The sequence below is a fragment of the Labrus bergylta genome, chromosome 13, assembly GCF_963930695.1.
Source record: "Labrus bergylta chromosome 13, fLabBer1.1, whole genome shotgun sequence".
Classification (NCBI taxonomy): Eukaryota; Metazoa; Chordata; class Actinopteri; order Labriformes; family Labridae; genus Labrus; species Labrus bergylta.
In genome coordinates this window covers 10,240,475-10,255,356 of record NC_089207.1, presented here as the reverse complement: position 1 = coordinate 10,255,356, position 14,882 = coordinate 10,240,475, and the positions used below count along the sequence as shown (strand labels likewise).

Below are 14,882 nucleotides of genomic sequence, written 5' to 3'. Positions count from 1 at the left end.
AGGCACCCCCACACGGCCGTTTTGGACGCCCCTCGGTTTGCCAGGCAAACAGCAAACCAACAGGTGAACTGATTCTACCCGTTTTAGTAAACTCCACGATCAGAAATGTGGTAAAAAATAGGATTAATATTGGAGATGCTTTTAAAACTGGAGAAAGGCTAGAATGCAGAAAGGTTTCAAGACCGATTCAGAGCTGGTTAAATACTGAAGCGACCTGGAAACCTGCGTGAGCATCAACTCTAGGAAGGACGGGGTGGAGGGAGACAACTCTCTCCATTGTTTTGAAATTGTGAACATAAAATTATTAGAACATTTAATAGGTTACTACCTTCACATTGCATAGCTGCATGGAGATCTATAGATAATAGGATGGATATTGTGGATAAATTGTTAGAATTGATACAGAGCGATATAGAAATAGAGCTATACAGGTATAGATATGGTTTTATATAGAGACACGTTTTAAGATAATTTGACAAATGAATTTGGATAGATAAAGAGAGATAGAATAAAAGTGTAGTGTTTAGAATCAACCAAGGCAAATAACTTAATCACAGCATGTCATCACAAAATGCAGCTGTTCCAGTGTAGATTTGGTAAATCGGTGGTTAAAGGTCTGGAGGACGGGCCCTGTGATGGAGCTCGGCATGTGAAGAATGCTCAACTCAAGCCCGTGCACAGATCTCTGAAGAAATCCTCCCACAGACACCGGAGTTATGAGGCTGCCGAGCCAAAGTTCTGACAACCAATAATATGAAGTTTGTTGGTGCTTCTTTTATACTAGGGCCATCGCTCTGTTAAGTGAAGCAATGAGAGCACTGCGACCTCGGCCACAATATTCCACCTGTGACTTTAGCAGTTTCACCAGGCAGCTGTTATTTGTATCTGTTATTTGCTGTTTTTGTAAATAGTCTTGAGATGCCACCTGTTATGAATTGCTGCTTTACAAATAATTAAATAAATAGTGATGAATCGATTGATTTTCATTCAACATACTATATTAAACTGCTCTTTAAAGTAGTCTGTAGCCAATTAGAGAAAAGCAAATATTAGCCCTGAGTCACGTTTCCAGTTCCTTGGTTTGTTTCCTAATTGCACGTCTGACATTTATCAACACTGGTTGCAAATAATGATATGCAGGTATTTTTTGACATTTGATAGTTTAAGAAGAAAGGGGTGGAATAAGACAGGTGAAAGAAAACACCTTTTCTGAACTCATTAAATGGATATTTGTTAGGTCAGTAACCCTAACCCTCATAATATTTGGTGTATAAGACGCTCATTTGAAAGTAGTACATTGGTATCAGGATGATGATATTTGATTGTTTTAATATTTGACCAATTATATTCCGGTCATGCTACCCTCATTCATGTGTGCACATCATTGCCACCGTTAGGGGCGAGGAAGTGTTGATATACGGTGAGTAAAATTGGCAGGGAAATCTGTGAAGAGCGCTGTATCATTTTTTCAAAATCCACATTTTCCACCAGCGATTCAATAACTGAATCCAATGAGTCTGGTCGATGATACATGATGATGCTGCGTCGATATTTTGGCCGACAACTTATTATTAAATATGTGAGTAGGAAACAAGCTGTCAACATGCTCAAATCATACATTACTTTTATACAGGCCTGCATGTATTTAAAGTCAAAATGAACTTTGGAAACTATCATATTGGTCGCCTCCAATCTTTATCTTCTGGGTTCTTACGCGTTCATTCAGTGTTTGTGTGAAGCCTTTACTCTTCCTTGGTTTCCGTGCCGGCTAGTCGACCTCCATTGCGGCCGCCATTGTGAGTGGACCAGAGCAGTGCGGGTCCTGTCAATACAAACAGGAAGAGAACATTCAATGGCAGCAGGGTGGACCAGTTCCTTCAGCTACAGTCAGGTCGCCACCAAGCATGTCGCCTCTCCTCCCCCCTCTGCGTCTGCTATCAGGGTGTTTGTCCCTCTTTGTCTCTGTCGATATGTGTTTATGTTTGCAAAGCTCATTTTGAGAGACTGTTTTATTCACTGACTTTAATTACAGTGAATGAATGAGTGGTCGATTTGAATGACGTCGTTGCAGGAAAGTAGTTAAAGCCGACCCGTGTGATTCCTGTCAATTGAGGCAGATGAGGAAGACTCATCCATGACTGAAGTTAAACAGCTAAAACTTTTTATACAGAGCACTTAATGCTTGTATATTGTGAGAGATGTGAGAGCGCTTCTGCCTCCCATAATCTCACGCTGTGAGGTGCATATGTAAAGGAATGTTTCTGAAAATATGAGGTCCTGATTGTCCTGAATGTATCCATAAAATGTTTGGATTTCATGTGTGAAAAATACTTGAACTGTTAACACATCTGCCAAAGAACTGCAGATGAAAATCAGCTTCAAGCTAACTCTGGTGCAATGCATCAAATGGTGACAATAATGTTAAACTTTGTAGACGGTCCCTTCACAAACAAGATATAAAAAAAAGCCTTGACTATTCAATGTCTGTTTGTCATCCACAACCCATTTGTGTTGTTGCTCTGGATGTCTTTCAGCTCTTGCTGAATTTGGACTCAAATTGTCAGCCTCCATTTTTAGGCTGCCAGTTTGGAGTATCCTTTGTTTCTATTCTAAAGTGGGTTAGGGGTTATCCTTAAACACCCCTCACATATGTTCTTTGTCCTCTTCTTCTGTTGTTGAGACAGCCCCAACTCTTATCAGCTAACTTCATCTCTCTGCTCCATTTAGTCTCTCCCATCTTTTCCAGCTGCAAATTACAGAGCAATGTGGCTTGTTACATAACTTTTCTTTTTCTTTTTTTAAAGGAGGAAATGTTTTTGAGGGGGAGCGAGGGTGGGGGTACATGCCACGCATGGAGATGACGGGGGAAGAAAGGAAATGAAGTGAAGGAGGGGTGTTTTCCTTCCCTGAGAATCTCAGCCATCTTCACAGGCCCCTTACTGTATATGTATGTATGTACAGTACAAACTGTGGCCAGTAAGGAATCTGATGCACGCTAAGCATATTAAAGCCTTTGACGTGTGAGCAGGAAAACACTGTGGTGTTTATGTAACGATAAAGCTAACAGGACGTGACTTTGAAGCAATGTGTGCATGTTTGCATTCCTGGTTTGTGTGTTGGGGTGGAGGACGTGGCTTTCCCCAGCTCACACTGTAAGAATTTGCAAGTTTTCGCCTTGAATGAGTAAAATAAGGAAGAGAGATATGTCTTATGGCCTCGCTCTTGGATGAACATCCCGCTCGGCCTGTTCATCCATCTGCACCCTGCTCCGAACATCCTCCATATGGCTTTGATTTTCAGAGTCCCACACTGGAATTTGTTTCCATCAGAATTGGGTCAGAATTTAAGAGACATTTCATATAAAAAAGACAGTGATGATAAAGTTGTTGACATCGTTGTGAAAAGAGAGTTTTTGTAAGGGTAACTCAGTTTGTGATTGTGTTTGTTATGTCAGTCTATCAGAGCACGTTTGGTGTTTGTGAGTTGGTGATTATGCATTATGGGATAACCCGGTTAGCGGCACGAAACCATCATGACAAGGGTGCCAATGTGGTGGAGACGAAAGAGAGTTTGGAGGGAAATTATCCAGAAATGCAAATAGCTTGAATTCCTGCTTCCTGGGCTGAGGAATTCGAGGGAAGAACATCTGTCGCCATGACAGCCGGGGTCACCAGACCAGCCTCCACCCAGCACATAAACACACACTGAGACACCAAACCATTTGTGGGACTATGCATGAACATCATGTCAGTAATTCTGATTTAATTCCATTGAAATATAACTTCAAAATACAAGAAGAAGAAAATGTTTTAGTCCAAAAAACAAGGAAGAGGAGTGGCGCATGGGAAGTTAAAACCCTGAGAGAGAGAGAGAGAGAGAGAGAGAGAGAGAGAGAGAGAGAGAGAGAGAGAGAGAGATCACAGATAGCCAGATCTCTCTCTCTCTCTCTCTCTCTCTCTTTCTCTCTACTGGTTACGCAGGAATGCAACAGACGCACACATATGCGTACACACAGGAAGCAGAGTATAAACAGTGGTGTGTTTGTGTGTGTGTGCCTGGTCTGTCCTAGGCTCAGGAACATAGTTATGTACGTGTACGTAAACATCCATGTGCAGCGGCAGGGGGTGAAGCAGTCCTGTGCACGCTGCATGCAGTTTTCTATTTACACCTTCAGACACACTGATTGATGCAACACACACGAACACACAATAGGGGACATCGAAAAGTGTGTGGCCTTGGCATTTCCTGGCTTTCAGAGTTGACTGTGCCCATGGTTTCTGTGTTCCTACTTTAAAACCATTAATGTTTGATTTGGTTCCCTCCCAGAAAACAAAGACTGTCGGCCTGTCTGACAATCTGCAGACAGAAGGGCCGAAAATGGCTGCTCAGGGATTTCAATTCTCTATATAAGGCTCATATTACTCACATCATGATGCTTACCAAACACATTCATGATATATTCCACTTTAAGGCCATAAATAAAGTTTGTAAATTCCCATTATACGAGGGGTTTCGTCCCTGATCCTGATCTAAGTAAATGGACTTGAGCTTGTATAGCACGTTTTTTTAAGTCTTCTGACTACTCAAAGTGCTTTTCCACCGCAGGTCACACCTACACATTCACACACTGATGGCAGAGGTTTTTATGTAAACTGACCATCAGTATTAGCTAATCCCATTCATACACATTTATACACTGCAGACGAAGCTGCAGGAGCAACTTGGTGTTAAGTGTCTTGCCAAAGGACACATCGGACATGTGGCCGCAAGAGCTGGGGATCAAACCTCCGACCTTTCGGTTGAGAGACGACCAACTGTACCAACAAAGAAAGTTGCCTTCCCCTTAAAAAGTTAAATTAGCACATGTCAGTGTTGCCCAACAAATTTTATTCAATAGACCCAGACAGGACATATTTAGCGTATATTTAGCACAGTTCCTGCTCGGTTAACCTCATAAACTGGCAGATAATGTGAATAGTTTCAGAGCAGTCCCTGTCACGTTTAAAGGTGGCCAAAACATAACAGATAAAAGTGCAACAGATGTGATAAATGGCAGAAAAACTGTAGAACAGGAGGAGCTGGGTTTTCAAACTGGAAAGCTACTTTGCAGAAAATCAGAGAATTGGTTCCGTCTGTAAGAGGAATATTTGTTAAATCCTTTTTTTTCTTCTGGTTTGAGGCCCCTCTATCTGACTTTTACGCTGCTGAGTGATTTATGAACCTAGGGCAGAGCTTTACAATCTTTAGAAATGATCCTGAAGCCATTGTAAAGATTTAAGAGTAGGAATAATGTGCTCAGTTCTCCTGGTTCTTGTTAGAGATCTGGCAGCAGGGGTCTGAATTGGCTGCAGGTTTAATAGTCCATGTAGGGAGGAGCAGCAGAGAGGAGAGACCATTGCATCCACTTGCTTTGGATACCCGGGCTTCATTTTTTCTAATGTGAAAAGACTTAAGTTACTGATTTTTTAAGACTAAAGTAAGTGTCTACTTGATTTTCTGTCCTGATTCCTGAACTCCTTGTGTACACCATGGCTGCAGTTCTGAATGTGTCCAGCAGAGGCACCTTGGTGTTGTTGGCTGAATGGCGGCTCTGCCAGAGCAGCAGGGCCGGCTGGGCAGAGGTCTGAGTTAAAATGTCTTTGCAGTGAGGTCATTTGCCATATGGGGGGATTTCCTCATGTAGGTGTGGGTCCCTCAGCCGGAGAGGGGAAGCCAGATTTTCAGTTTTGTTTATCTCACCACACAGCTTTGTTTGTTTGTTTACGTGTTTATTATCGTAAAAGAAGACGGAAAGTTCATGAAGATGAAGGCTGCACAACGTGGAGAATAAAACCTTGACTGACTTGAACAAATATCATGATTGTGAAATGATTCATGATAAGTGGGAATGTTTATCAAGTTTTAATTCAATTTAAAACTATAAAATAATGATAATGTGACACATGATGGGGTCTGTATATGACAAACATATTTTGTTACATTTGGAGAAGTAGGTCAGTTCATCTCTGCAGCACCACAAGTCTTTAATATAATGATATTTTGTTACAGATTTCACCTTGATAAAAAATGTGAATATTGCTTTATTAAAATGTTGAAAATATTAGTTCCTTAATCTAAGAAAAAAGTTTTATGAGAAGACATTTGGCTTATAAAGATCGATTTCAAAATGAGATGCAGAAAGACAGCTGTGAAACATTTTCTTGCAGGTATTGGAAAAACCTGACCGATCGGCCAGCTGAAAATATCGGCCGGTATCGGCTAATTTTATGTCTGATTTCACTAGATTTATTCACCAGTCAAAAAGCATTTCATTTCAGTTTCATTGTATTACACCAGCAGTTCTCTTTCTGGCTGCCACCATCAAACTGTACTATGTGGATTACAACGTGCATTATCAGTCCCTATAACAGGGTCGAGCCGTCATGCTCAGTGACGTTCCAGTTGAGAGACTGATCTTGTCTTCCTTTTACTGTGTATCTATTCCACAAGTGTTTGACAACTGCATTTGACGGATCAATGCCAAAAATGTGTATTTCTATACTTGTCTATCTCTACAGATCGAAGACAGATCTAAGAAAGATATCGGCCGATATATCCGCATCAGATTTATTCGCTTCCTGATATCGGCCCCCAAATATCTCATGTTGCTATTGGTTCACACTAAAGAATTGCTACCCAACGTTTCTCTGTCTCTGCTGCAACCTCACTACATATAACAGAGACTTCATGTGTGGTTAAATGGATTCTTTATTGGGGCAGATGAGATCTCCTGCACAAGAACCGGTGGAATGACCGGCCGCTCGCTAAAGTGTAAACCTAAAAAGAATGCGCTGAGTGTCCGCCTCCCCCCCCCTTCACATTTTTGCTGCTCGGTCTCGATCATAAATTACACGGCGGCCAATGAATAGAAAATGCCAGAGTGGTTAAGAAACATTTTTTACATCGGTGACCTAAATACCTCGGGGCTTTTACAGGGGGCCACCTGTTGGAGCCTGGGATGAGCTGCCCGTGCCCCACCTGTGTGTATCAGAGAGGAGGGAGAGTTAAGAGGCAGATTATGAAAGGTTACTACATTTTCCAGAAGGATGAAGAAGAATGGGACATTCAGGAGACATTATGGAAGCACCTCAGTCACAGAAACAAGCTTTTATTAAATGAGAATAAAATGTTTCTAGTATCTTATTATAAAATGGTGGGGAACTATTTATGAATGGAAAATCCCTTCTCCAACATTTGAGAATTGTTTGGCTCTTTATTTATGGGAATATATATTTATTAGCTAAAACTTGCAGAAACACCAGCATAGTGGGTTGAAGGGATCTCTTTCTGGTCACTCTTAATGCACACTAACACTAGGCTATCCATACTGTTCCTAAGCACTCTTCACCCTCAAAGTCAAGTTTGTTTGACTAGTGTGAATACTCCAAAGCACGGTACACTTCCTTGGCCCTGGCATGGTTTGAAAGATGTGCGCTTCCCCGCCTCCATTATCAAACGAAATCCCGGAGTGTTCTGGCTGTATCTGACTGAAATGACTCAAAATAAGCCACAAAGTCAGTAAAGTAGCCGTCATGTTCTCTGAGCTTTTCGCTGATGTGAAGGCGGGGACCGAACAGTGCGTCCGTTTTTATATTTGAGTCTGTAAGGTAAAGTCATGCATGTGTTGTATTACGACGTGATGTACTAGAGGTAACCGTGCTCAGGCCCAGTCCTGAATGCCAGCAGGGGGAATGGGAAGGGGGGGGTCATCGTGCTTCATCACAGTACTGCACAACTGGGCCTAGTGTGAGCTTACTAAAGCTTGTCTGTTTGTTCCCCTGGCTGCACACAGCACCACACCCTTTCTGCTACACTACAACTACTGACTCATTTACAGGAAAGAGTCGCACTCTTTACAAATGATCAAACGCTGGTATGATAATTACTTTGGCTCAGTTTTCTTTAATGCTTTCACGCTGACTAAGGATCTGTTTGCTCATCATTTTCCCACCATTTCCATTCCCATTTTCTTGAGCATTAGAATTTATTTGTCGGGTATGTTTTAACAGTACAAGTCTATTCCCCAACGAACACCAAACAGATATTTAAAAGGTTGTAATCTCCCTACTTTTAAAATATTCAGAAGAAAGTATTCACAGAAATTTAAGTAATTTGATCTCATTTTTGGTTTGTTTTTGTTTGTTGGAGGAGGCTCAGGAAGTCACTGGTATGTGACCTTGAGCGGAGAGGATGCAGGTGTTTGAGCACCTACTGGGCCACTTGTGTGACTTTGTGTTTTTGGCTCATTTAAAGCAATTTCATCCTCACTTTGGACGATGTCTGTCTGTGTTTGATTTTGTGTGATTGAGTGTAGATCCCTGCAGCTGTGTGTCTTGTAGATTATTTTCAAAGTGTTGTGTGTTTATCAGATCTTAAAGCAGGTTCTGAATGTTTGGCTGGATTTTTAGTTTTGTTTGCTTTTTTTTTGCTCAAACAGATCCAGATTTTGGGTTCCAGTTGTAGACTGTGAATTTAGACAAATTATTTAAGTTGCTTTTGTTTTGACAACCTTAAGTCTTTTGTTAAATTAAAATGGGCATATTACAGCTGGGAGGATTCTAACTTACCGGTAATGCATTTTAAATGCTGGCTAAATTTTTTATATATTTTTTTTTCGGTGCCATTTAGCAAGTTTATTAAAGTTTTCTAATTTATCTAAATTAATTCCATGCATTTAAAGTCCCTTAAAAACACACTGGTTGTAACAGCGGGGTATTTATGAGTTTCTAAACATGGCTTTTATTGTGTTTGCTTCCCAGGAGATGGCTGTGCGGGCGCTAAAGCAGACGGGGAGTAGGAATATCGAAGCCGCCTTAGAGTACATCAGCAAAATGGGTTACCTTGATCCCCGCAATGAGCTCATCGTCCGTGTCATCAAGCAGACTTCACCAGGTACAAATACAACCTTAAGTCCCTTTTTAGGACAACATTTAAGAGTAAGTTGCTAATATTCCTTAATGCTTTGTCTGATGTTATTCCTTGTACTTTCAGGTAAAGCTGGCATGCCAAACTCAATGGACCACCGCCCTGCATTAGAGGCTTCAGGGGAAGCGGGTGCCATGCCTCCGTACCACCAGATGGGGGCTCCAATGTATGACGGGGCAGCTGGTTACGGCCCTGAGGGGGAGATGTCCAGAGCCTACATGGGCGCTCCCCCTGTGATGAACTACATGATGCCTCCTTCTGGTGCAGCACAGGGTCCTGCCATGGGAAACCCGATGGGTCGACCTCCCAGTATGGGCAACTATCCAGCGGTGATGGCCCCCCAGGGCAACCAGCCCAACAACATGTACCCTTCAGGGGCGCCACAGAAAGGCTACACCGGTGGTATGGAACAGCATGGCCCAATGATGAGCTACAACGTCCCTGGTCAGCCTCTGCAGCTCCAGCCTCAGCCACCAGGGGGCCCTGTTCCTGGTCCACACTATGATTATGGCCATACCAGGCCACACATGATGGAGCCCGCAGGTTATGGAGTGAAGAGAACCGCCTCCTTTCAGAACAAGATGGCACCGCCTCAAATGGCGCCCCCTGATAACTACGTCAACATGCAAGGAAAGGGGGCCATGGTTCAGAATGGTCCTGGAGGAGGAGGCGGAGGTTACCCTGCAAACCTGTATCTGCCCCCTCATTCCCACCCACGCCAGGCCAGCCCCACGTCCCACCAGGTCCACATGATGTCCCGCTCCCCAGGTGGAGTCACAACCATGGGCCCAGACTTTTCCGACATGCCGCAGGGCTTGATGACCCCATCTAGGGCGAGCCTCAACCTGGACCTGTATGAGCACCACTGGGCCGGGCCTCCAGGTCCAGAAGGGGCCCCTCCAGCTAGGCAGCCCCAGCCTCAGGGCCCATTTAGGGGGGAGGTGCGGGTCCCCAGCAGAACCAACTCCTTCAACAATCGCTCTGCTGGTCCAAATGGTGTCCGACCAGCGATGGCTGCTCCACCTCCAGCAGGAAAACAGGACCCCTCTTTGGGCCCACCAAACACCATGACAGCTGTAACGTCCCCGCCCATCCAGCAGCCAGTGAAGAGCATCCGTGTGATGAGACCAGAGCCAAAGACTGCCGTGGGACCCTGTCACCCAGGGTGGATGACGGCTCAGACCCAGGAAGCAGCCGAGTCTCTGGGCTACATGCCCGAGGAGACCTACCCTCTGGAGCCTGCTCAGGAGCCACGCTGCCCACCACCACCTTACCCCAAAAACCTGCTCATGTCCGGGGCAGCTGGCGAGCCCGGAGCCCTGGAAGGAGCAGGAGACATGTGTGGAGCCCCGCACCTGAATAACCCTGCAGCCAGAAACACCCACGGCGGCAGTGGAGGGAGCGGAAAGGGCGAGGAGAGCCAGCAGTCGAAAGAGAAGACGAAGATGGGAAAGGGAGAAAAAGCAGTGAAAGACAAGAAGCAGATCCAGACGTCACCTGTGCCTGTGAGGAAGAACGGACGTGATGAGGAGAAGAGAGAGTCACGCATCAAGACCTACTCACCGTTTGCTTTCAAATTCTACATGGAGCAGCACATAGAGAACGTGATGAAGACGCACCAGCAGAAACTGAACCGCAGGCTTCAACTGGAGCAAGAGATGTCAAAGGTAAGACAGCCCTTTAGCGATCTCCCTGCAAGCTGCTGAATTATCCTTTTTTATAACCTTTATTTAACCGGGAGAAAGAGGCTGAAAAAACTGTTTTTGTAAAGAGTGTTCTATCCAAGACAGGCAGCAGCACTGATAACAAAGCAAGTAATGTGCAGTAATACATACAAATATCATATAAGACACATGAGTATATGATATAAATATATAAATATAAATATTTGTCAGTCAACCACATCCAAAAATATATTAGACAGAACATCAACAGCCAGATGTCCCTGCCTCCAAGTCATTTAAACTCACCTTAAAAACATTGAATGAGACCAGCTAATCAAGTGTCTGATCTTTATGTAATTAAAAACAGGGGGCAGCACATTTCAACGCCTTTTTCCCTCGTTCACATTGAATGAGAAAGCCACAGGAAAGTGTCAAACAATATTTAAGCACTGAACATAACCCCTGCATGTTTTTTTACAGCCTGATACATTTTCACTGCTTGTCTTCTAATTCAAATTATTGCGACATTTGTATAAAACTTTTTATAGAACAGCACACACAAGGAAATTAAGATGTTTTTTTTTACTTGAACCAAACGTCTACAAACCAAAGGCTTTGTCTTTTAATGTTATTTCAATTATAAAAGACGAGCAGAAACCTCTACATTCAGAGTTAGGGAAAGTCAAAACTTGGACATTTGTTGCTTGAAAAATGACTGAAAGGATAGCTCTATCAATACTCGATTCAGAACAAATGATTCTTGCTGCACTTTTTGCAATAAAAGTAAAATAAGAAATTAGATGTACTTCTTAATATTAGTTTGTTTTTAAAGTTAGTAAAATGGTACTTCAAGTTTCAGACTGACTTTAACAAATCCAGGCAGCTCTTTGATTTAGTGCATATAAGGCAATCTAACAAACGACTTCAAGGGCTTAGGAAATAGTTGAAAACAAGGCTGTTATGTTTACTTTGTCTCAAACTCTCATTATGTAACGTGGACTATTATGCAAGTAGTAACATACTTCTCAGAAAAAAAACAAAGTTGACACAAATTCTTCTCCTAAATTTCTAGATAAAACCAGTAGTTCTCCTGAGACTGAGGTCTTCTTTTCCAGGAAGGCCCGATCAAGATAGCACATCGGTTACATTTTTCAAAATATGACAAGTTTTCAGACTTCCTGGTTGGAACAAACGTCAGCAACATAATGCGATATAATGGCTTTCCTCGGATAGAAAATCAATAATTTGACTCGGCAACATGATTCACAAAATGATCCGGGATAAATTTCTTAGCACTGGTGATGTTCTTGTCTCCTGAGACAAGAATGATAATTGGTTGTAAGTGATGTCCAGGAGGTTGTCATGCAGAGAATTGTCCTTCAGGACTTTTATTTTAGACAGCAAGACCTTTGTGCAGGAATGGGAAGTCAGTGAGTTCACTCTTAATGTTTGCATGGGCTTGTCCTGAGTCATGACTTTGGCCCTTAGCCCTTTTGACCTACTTTGAAGTGGCTAAACGGCATTTTAACCACAAAAAAAAAACATACAAAAGCTTAACCCAGACAGTTTAGTGTCAAATAATCAGCTCAATTCAACAGGTCACTGGGTTCAAGTCGTGCCACATTAACTTGTTTTGCAGTTGTTTCTGAAAAGGTCTTGATAGTCATCTCACCATGTGTTCCACACCCCTGTCCTTCCCCCACAGGCCGGCCTATCAGAAGCAGAGCAGGAGCAGATGAGGAAGATGCTGAATCAGAAAGAGTCCAACTACAACAGGCTACGCCGAGCCAAAATGGACAAGTCAATGTTTATCAAAATCAAGACTCTTGGCATCGGTGCCTTTGGTGAAGTTTGTCTGACCCGAAAGGTGGACACTGGAGCACTTTATGCCATGAAGACACTGCGCAAGAAAGACGTCCTCAACCGCAACCAGGTAACTTTCTGCGACACAAATGTTTCAAAGTAGTCTTAAGTTAAACCAGTCACAAAGACAAATGTCATTGATTGTGATTTGCTGCATAGAAGCTTAAGCTGAAATTAGTATTTTTTTTCTCGGTGCAGGTTGCCCATGTGAAAGCAGAGCGGGACATCCTGGCTGAGGCAGACAACGAGTGGGTGGTGCGTCTCTACTACTCCTTCCAGGACCGCGACAGCCTCTACTTCGTCATGGACTACATCCCCGGAGGAGACATGATGAGTCTGCTCATCAGGATGGGCGTCTTCCCCGAACCACTGGCGCGTTTCTACATAGCCGAGCTGACGCTGGCCATCGAGAGCGTGCACAAGATGGGCTTCATCCACCGAGACATCAAGCCCGACAACATCCTCATCGACCTGGACGGACACATCAAACTTACCGACTTTGGTTTGTGCACAGGTTTCCGCTGGACGCACAACTCCAAGTACTACCAGAAAGGTGAGGCAGATAGTGATGATGTTCTAGTGCTGAACTCTGATGCAGCACGCCGCAAAAAAATATCCAAACAAACTCACACATGATCTGACAATTTCTTATCGAGGGATTCAGTGGTTTTTGTAAACATGTAGGCTGCACTAATGTATCGAAATACTGCAAAATATAGCTTTTTCTTAAAACTACATTTCGCTTTCCCTGATTTACAATGGCAAATAATTTATTTTCTTTTTTTTTAAAGATTTATTTTTGGGCTTTTTGTGTCTTTATTTGAGGGACAGGGAATTGGATAGAGTTGGAACTCAGGGAGAGAGAGAGAGTGGGTAATGACATGAAGAAAGGAACCACAGGTCGGATTCGAACCCAGGCCGCCTGCTTAGAGAACTATAGCCTCTGTAAATGGGGCACTCGCACTAACCCACAAATAATTTGATATAAATGCTATTTATTTTCTCTGACCCTGAGGCCCAGTCTTTATTTATTCTCAAAATGTTCTGAAGAAAAAAAGAGCTTGAGGGTTCCTTTTCAACTCTTTTCTTAAAGGACTTTTAAAGTGCTGTCAAAAAACCTGTTACTTTCCCATCCAGCTAATCCTTTGTTAATGTTTTCTGTGTGGAGTTCAACATCATCTTCCCCTCTTTCTGTCTCTAGGGAGCCACGTCAGACAGGACAGCATGGAGCCCAGTGACTTCTGGGACGACGTGTCAAACTGTCGCTGTGGTGACCGCCTGATGACACTGGAGCAGCGCGCCAACCGGCAGCATCAGCGCTGCCTTGCTCACTCCCTGGTGGGAACACCAAACTACATCGCACCAGAGGTGCTGCTGCGCAAAGGTGGGTGAGAATATGATGGATGGTTAAAGCAGAAACAGCAGCAGAGTTTCTGCCTGAGATTACAACCTGTATTTTAAATGAAGATGCTGCAGCAGCAACCACGAGAGGCCGTGGTTAAATAGTGTAACAGGTCAGTTCAGAGCTTTAAAAAAAAAGGTACAGTTATTTTCAGCAAGAATAAAGTGAAGGCAAACAAGACCAAGAGGCTGACCACTTCTGTTGGCACATTTAAAGGTTAGCAACTATAACGACAGCTGGCGTCAACTGAGTGGTCGACAACATGCAAATTGTTTGAAAAAAAATGGATTTGGCTGATCTCAACAAAATCCTTGTTCTTTTATAAAATTCATCGGCATTGAGGCGTCGCTCATTTCCGTGCCGTGGAGATAAGAAACACATTAAAACAATCAAAATGAAAAAACACATTTGAAATACAACGGCTCAGAATCATCAATTGCTAAACTCTGGATCAAAGGGAAAGAAACTTTAATCTTTAGAGTGATAGATTGATTTTTCTTTTTTTTCATCTTGCGTGCAGGCTACACGCAGCTGTGCGACTGGTGGAGCGTGGGAGTGATCCTGTTTGAGATGCTGGTGGGACAGCCGCCCTTCCTGGCCTCCACACCAACAGAGACTCAGATTAAGGTCAGTGTGAACTACTTTCAACTAGAAGGTGAATATATTTACCAGTGGTTGGTTCAATGCCTGCCTGACGTCCCTGTATCACCCCACACACAGTGCCACGTTATATCCCTCTGCCCACCTCTTTCTGTTCTAAGTCTGACTCAGACATCAGGTTTACAGCAGTTCACCAAAAATCTTTAAAGGGTTTTTTCCGTTATGTTCAGTATGTGTGGCCAGGTGAAGGCAGAGGCTTTTAGAATCAGTCGGCAACAGCTAGCTACAAAACAAAGGAAGCATGTGAATCTGAGTTAAAGAAGTGCTTTTTTGTTCTTAAGAAAACCAAATGTAAGAAAACACAACATCCAACAGGTTCAGAGTCAGAC

The 14,882-nt window shown here is 43.2% G+C and overlaps 1 protein-coding gene across 1 annotated transcript in view; it reads left to right on the top strand.

Annotated features, from left to right (window-relative positions):
- The window catches only part of lats2 (large tumor suppressor kinase 2), a 29,499-nt gene that overhangs the window by 9,719 nt on the left and 4,898 nt on the right, over positions 1–14,882 (top strand). The window contains exons 3-8 of the mRNA XM_020631989.3: positions 8,799–8,931; positions 9,031–10,631; positions 12,334–12,561; positions 12,690–13,044; positions 13,693–13,875; positions 14,414–14,520. Of these exons, the coding sequence (XP_020487645.1) occupies positions 8,799–8,931; positions 9,031–10,631; positions 12,334–12,561; positions 12,690–13,044; positions 13,693–13,875; positions 14,414–14,520 (2,607 nt within the window). The remainder of the gene's footprint in view (positions 1–8,798; positions 8,932–9,030; positions 10,632–12,333; positions 12,562–12,689; positions 13,045–13,692; positions 13,876–14,413; positions 14,521–14,882) is intronic.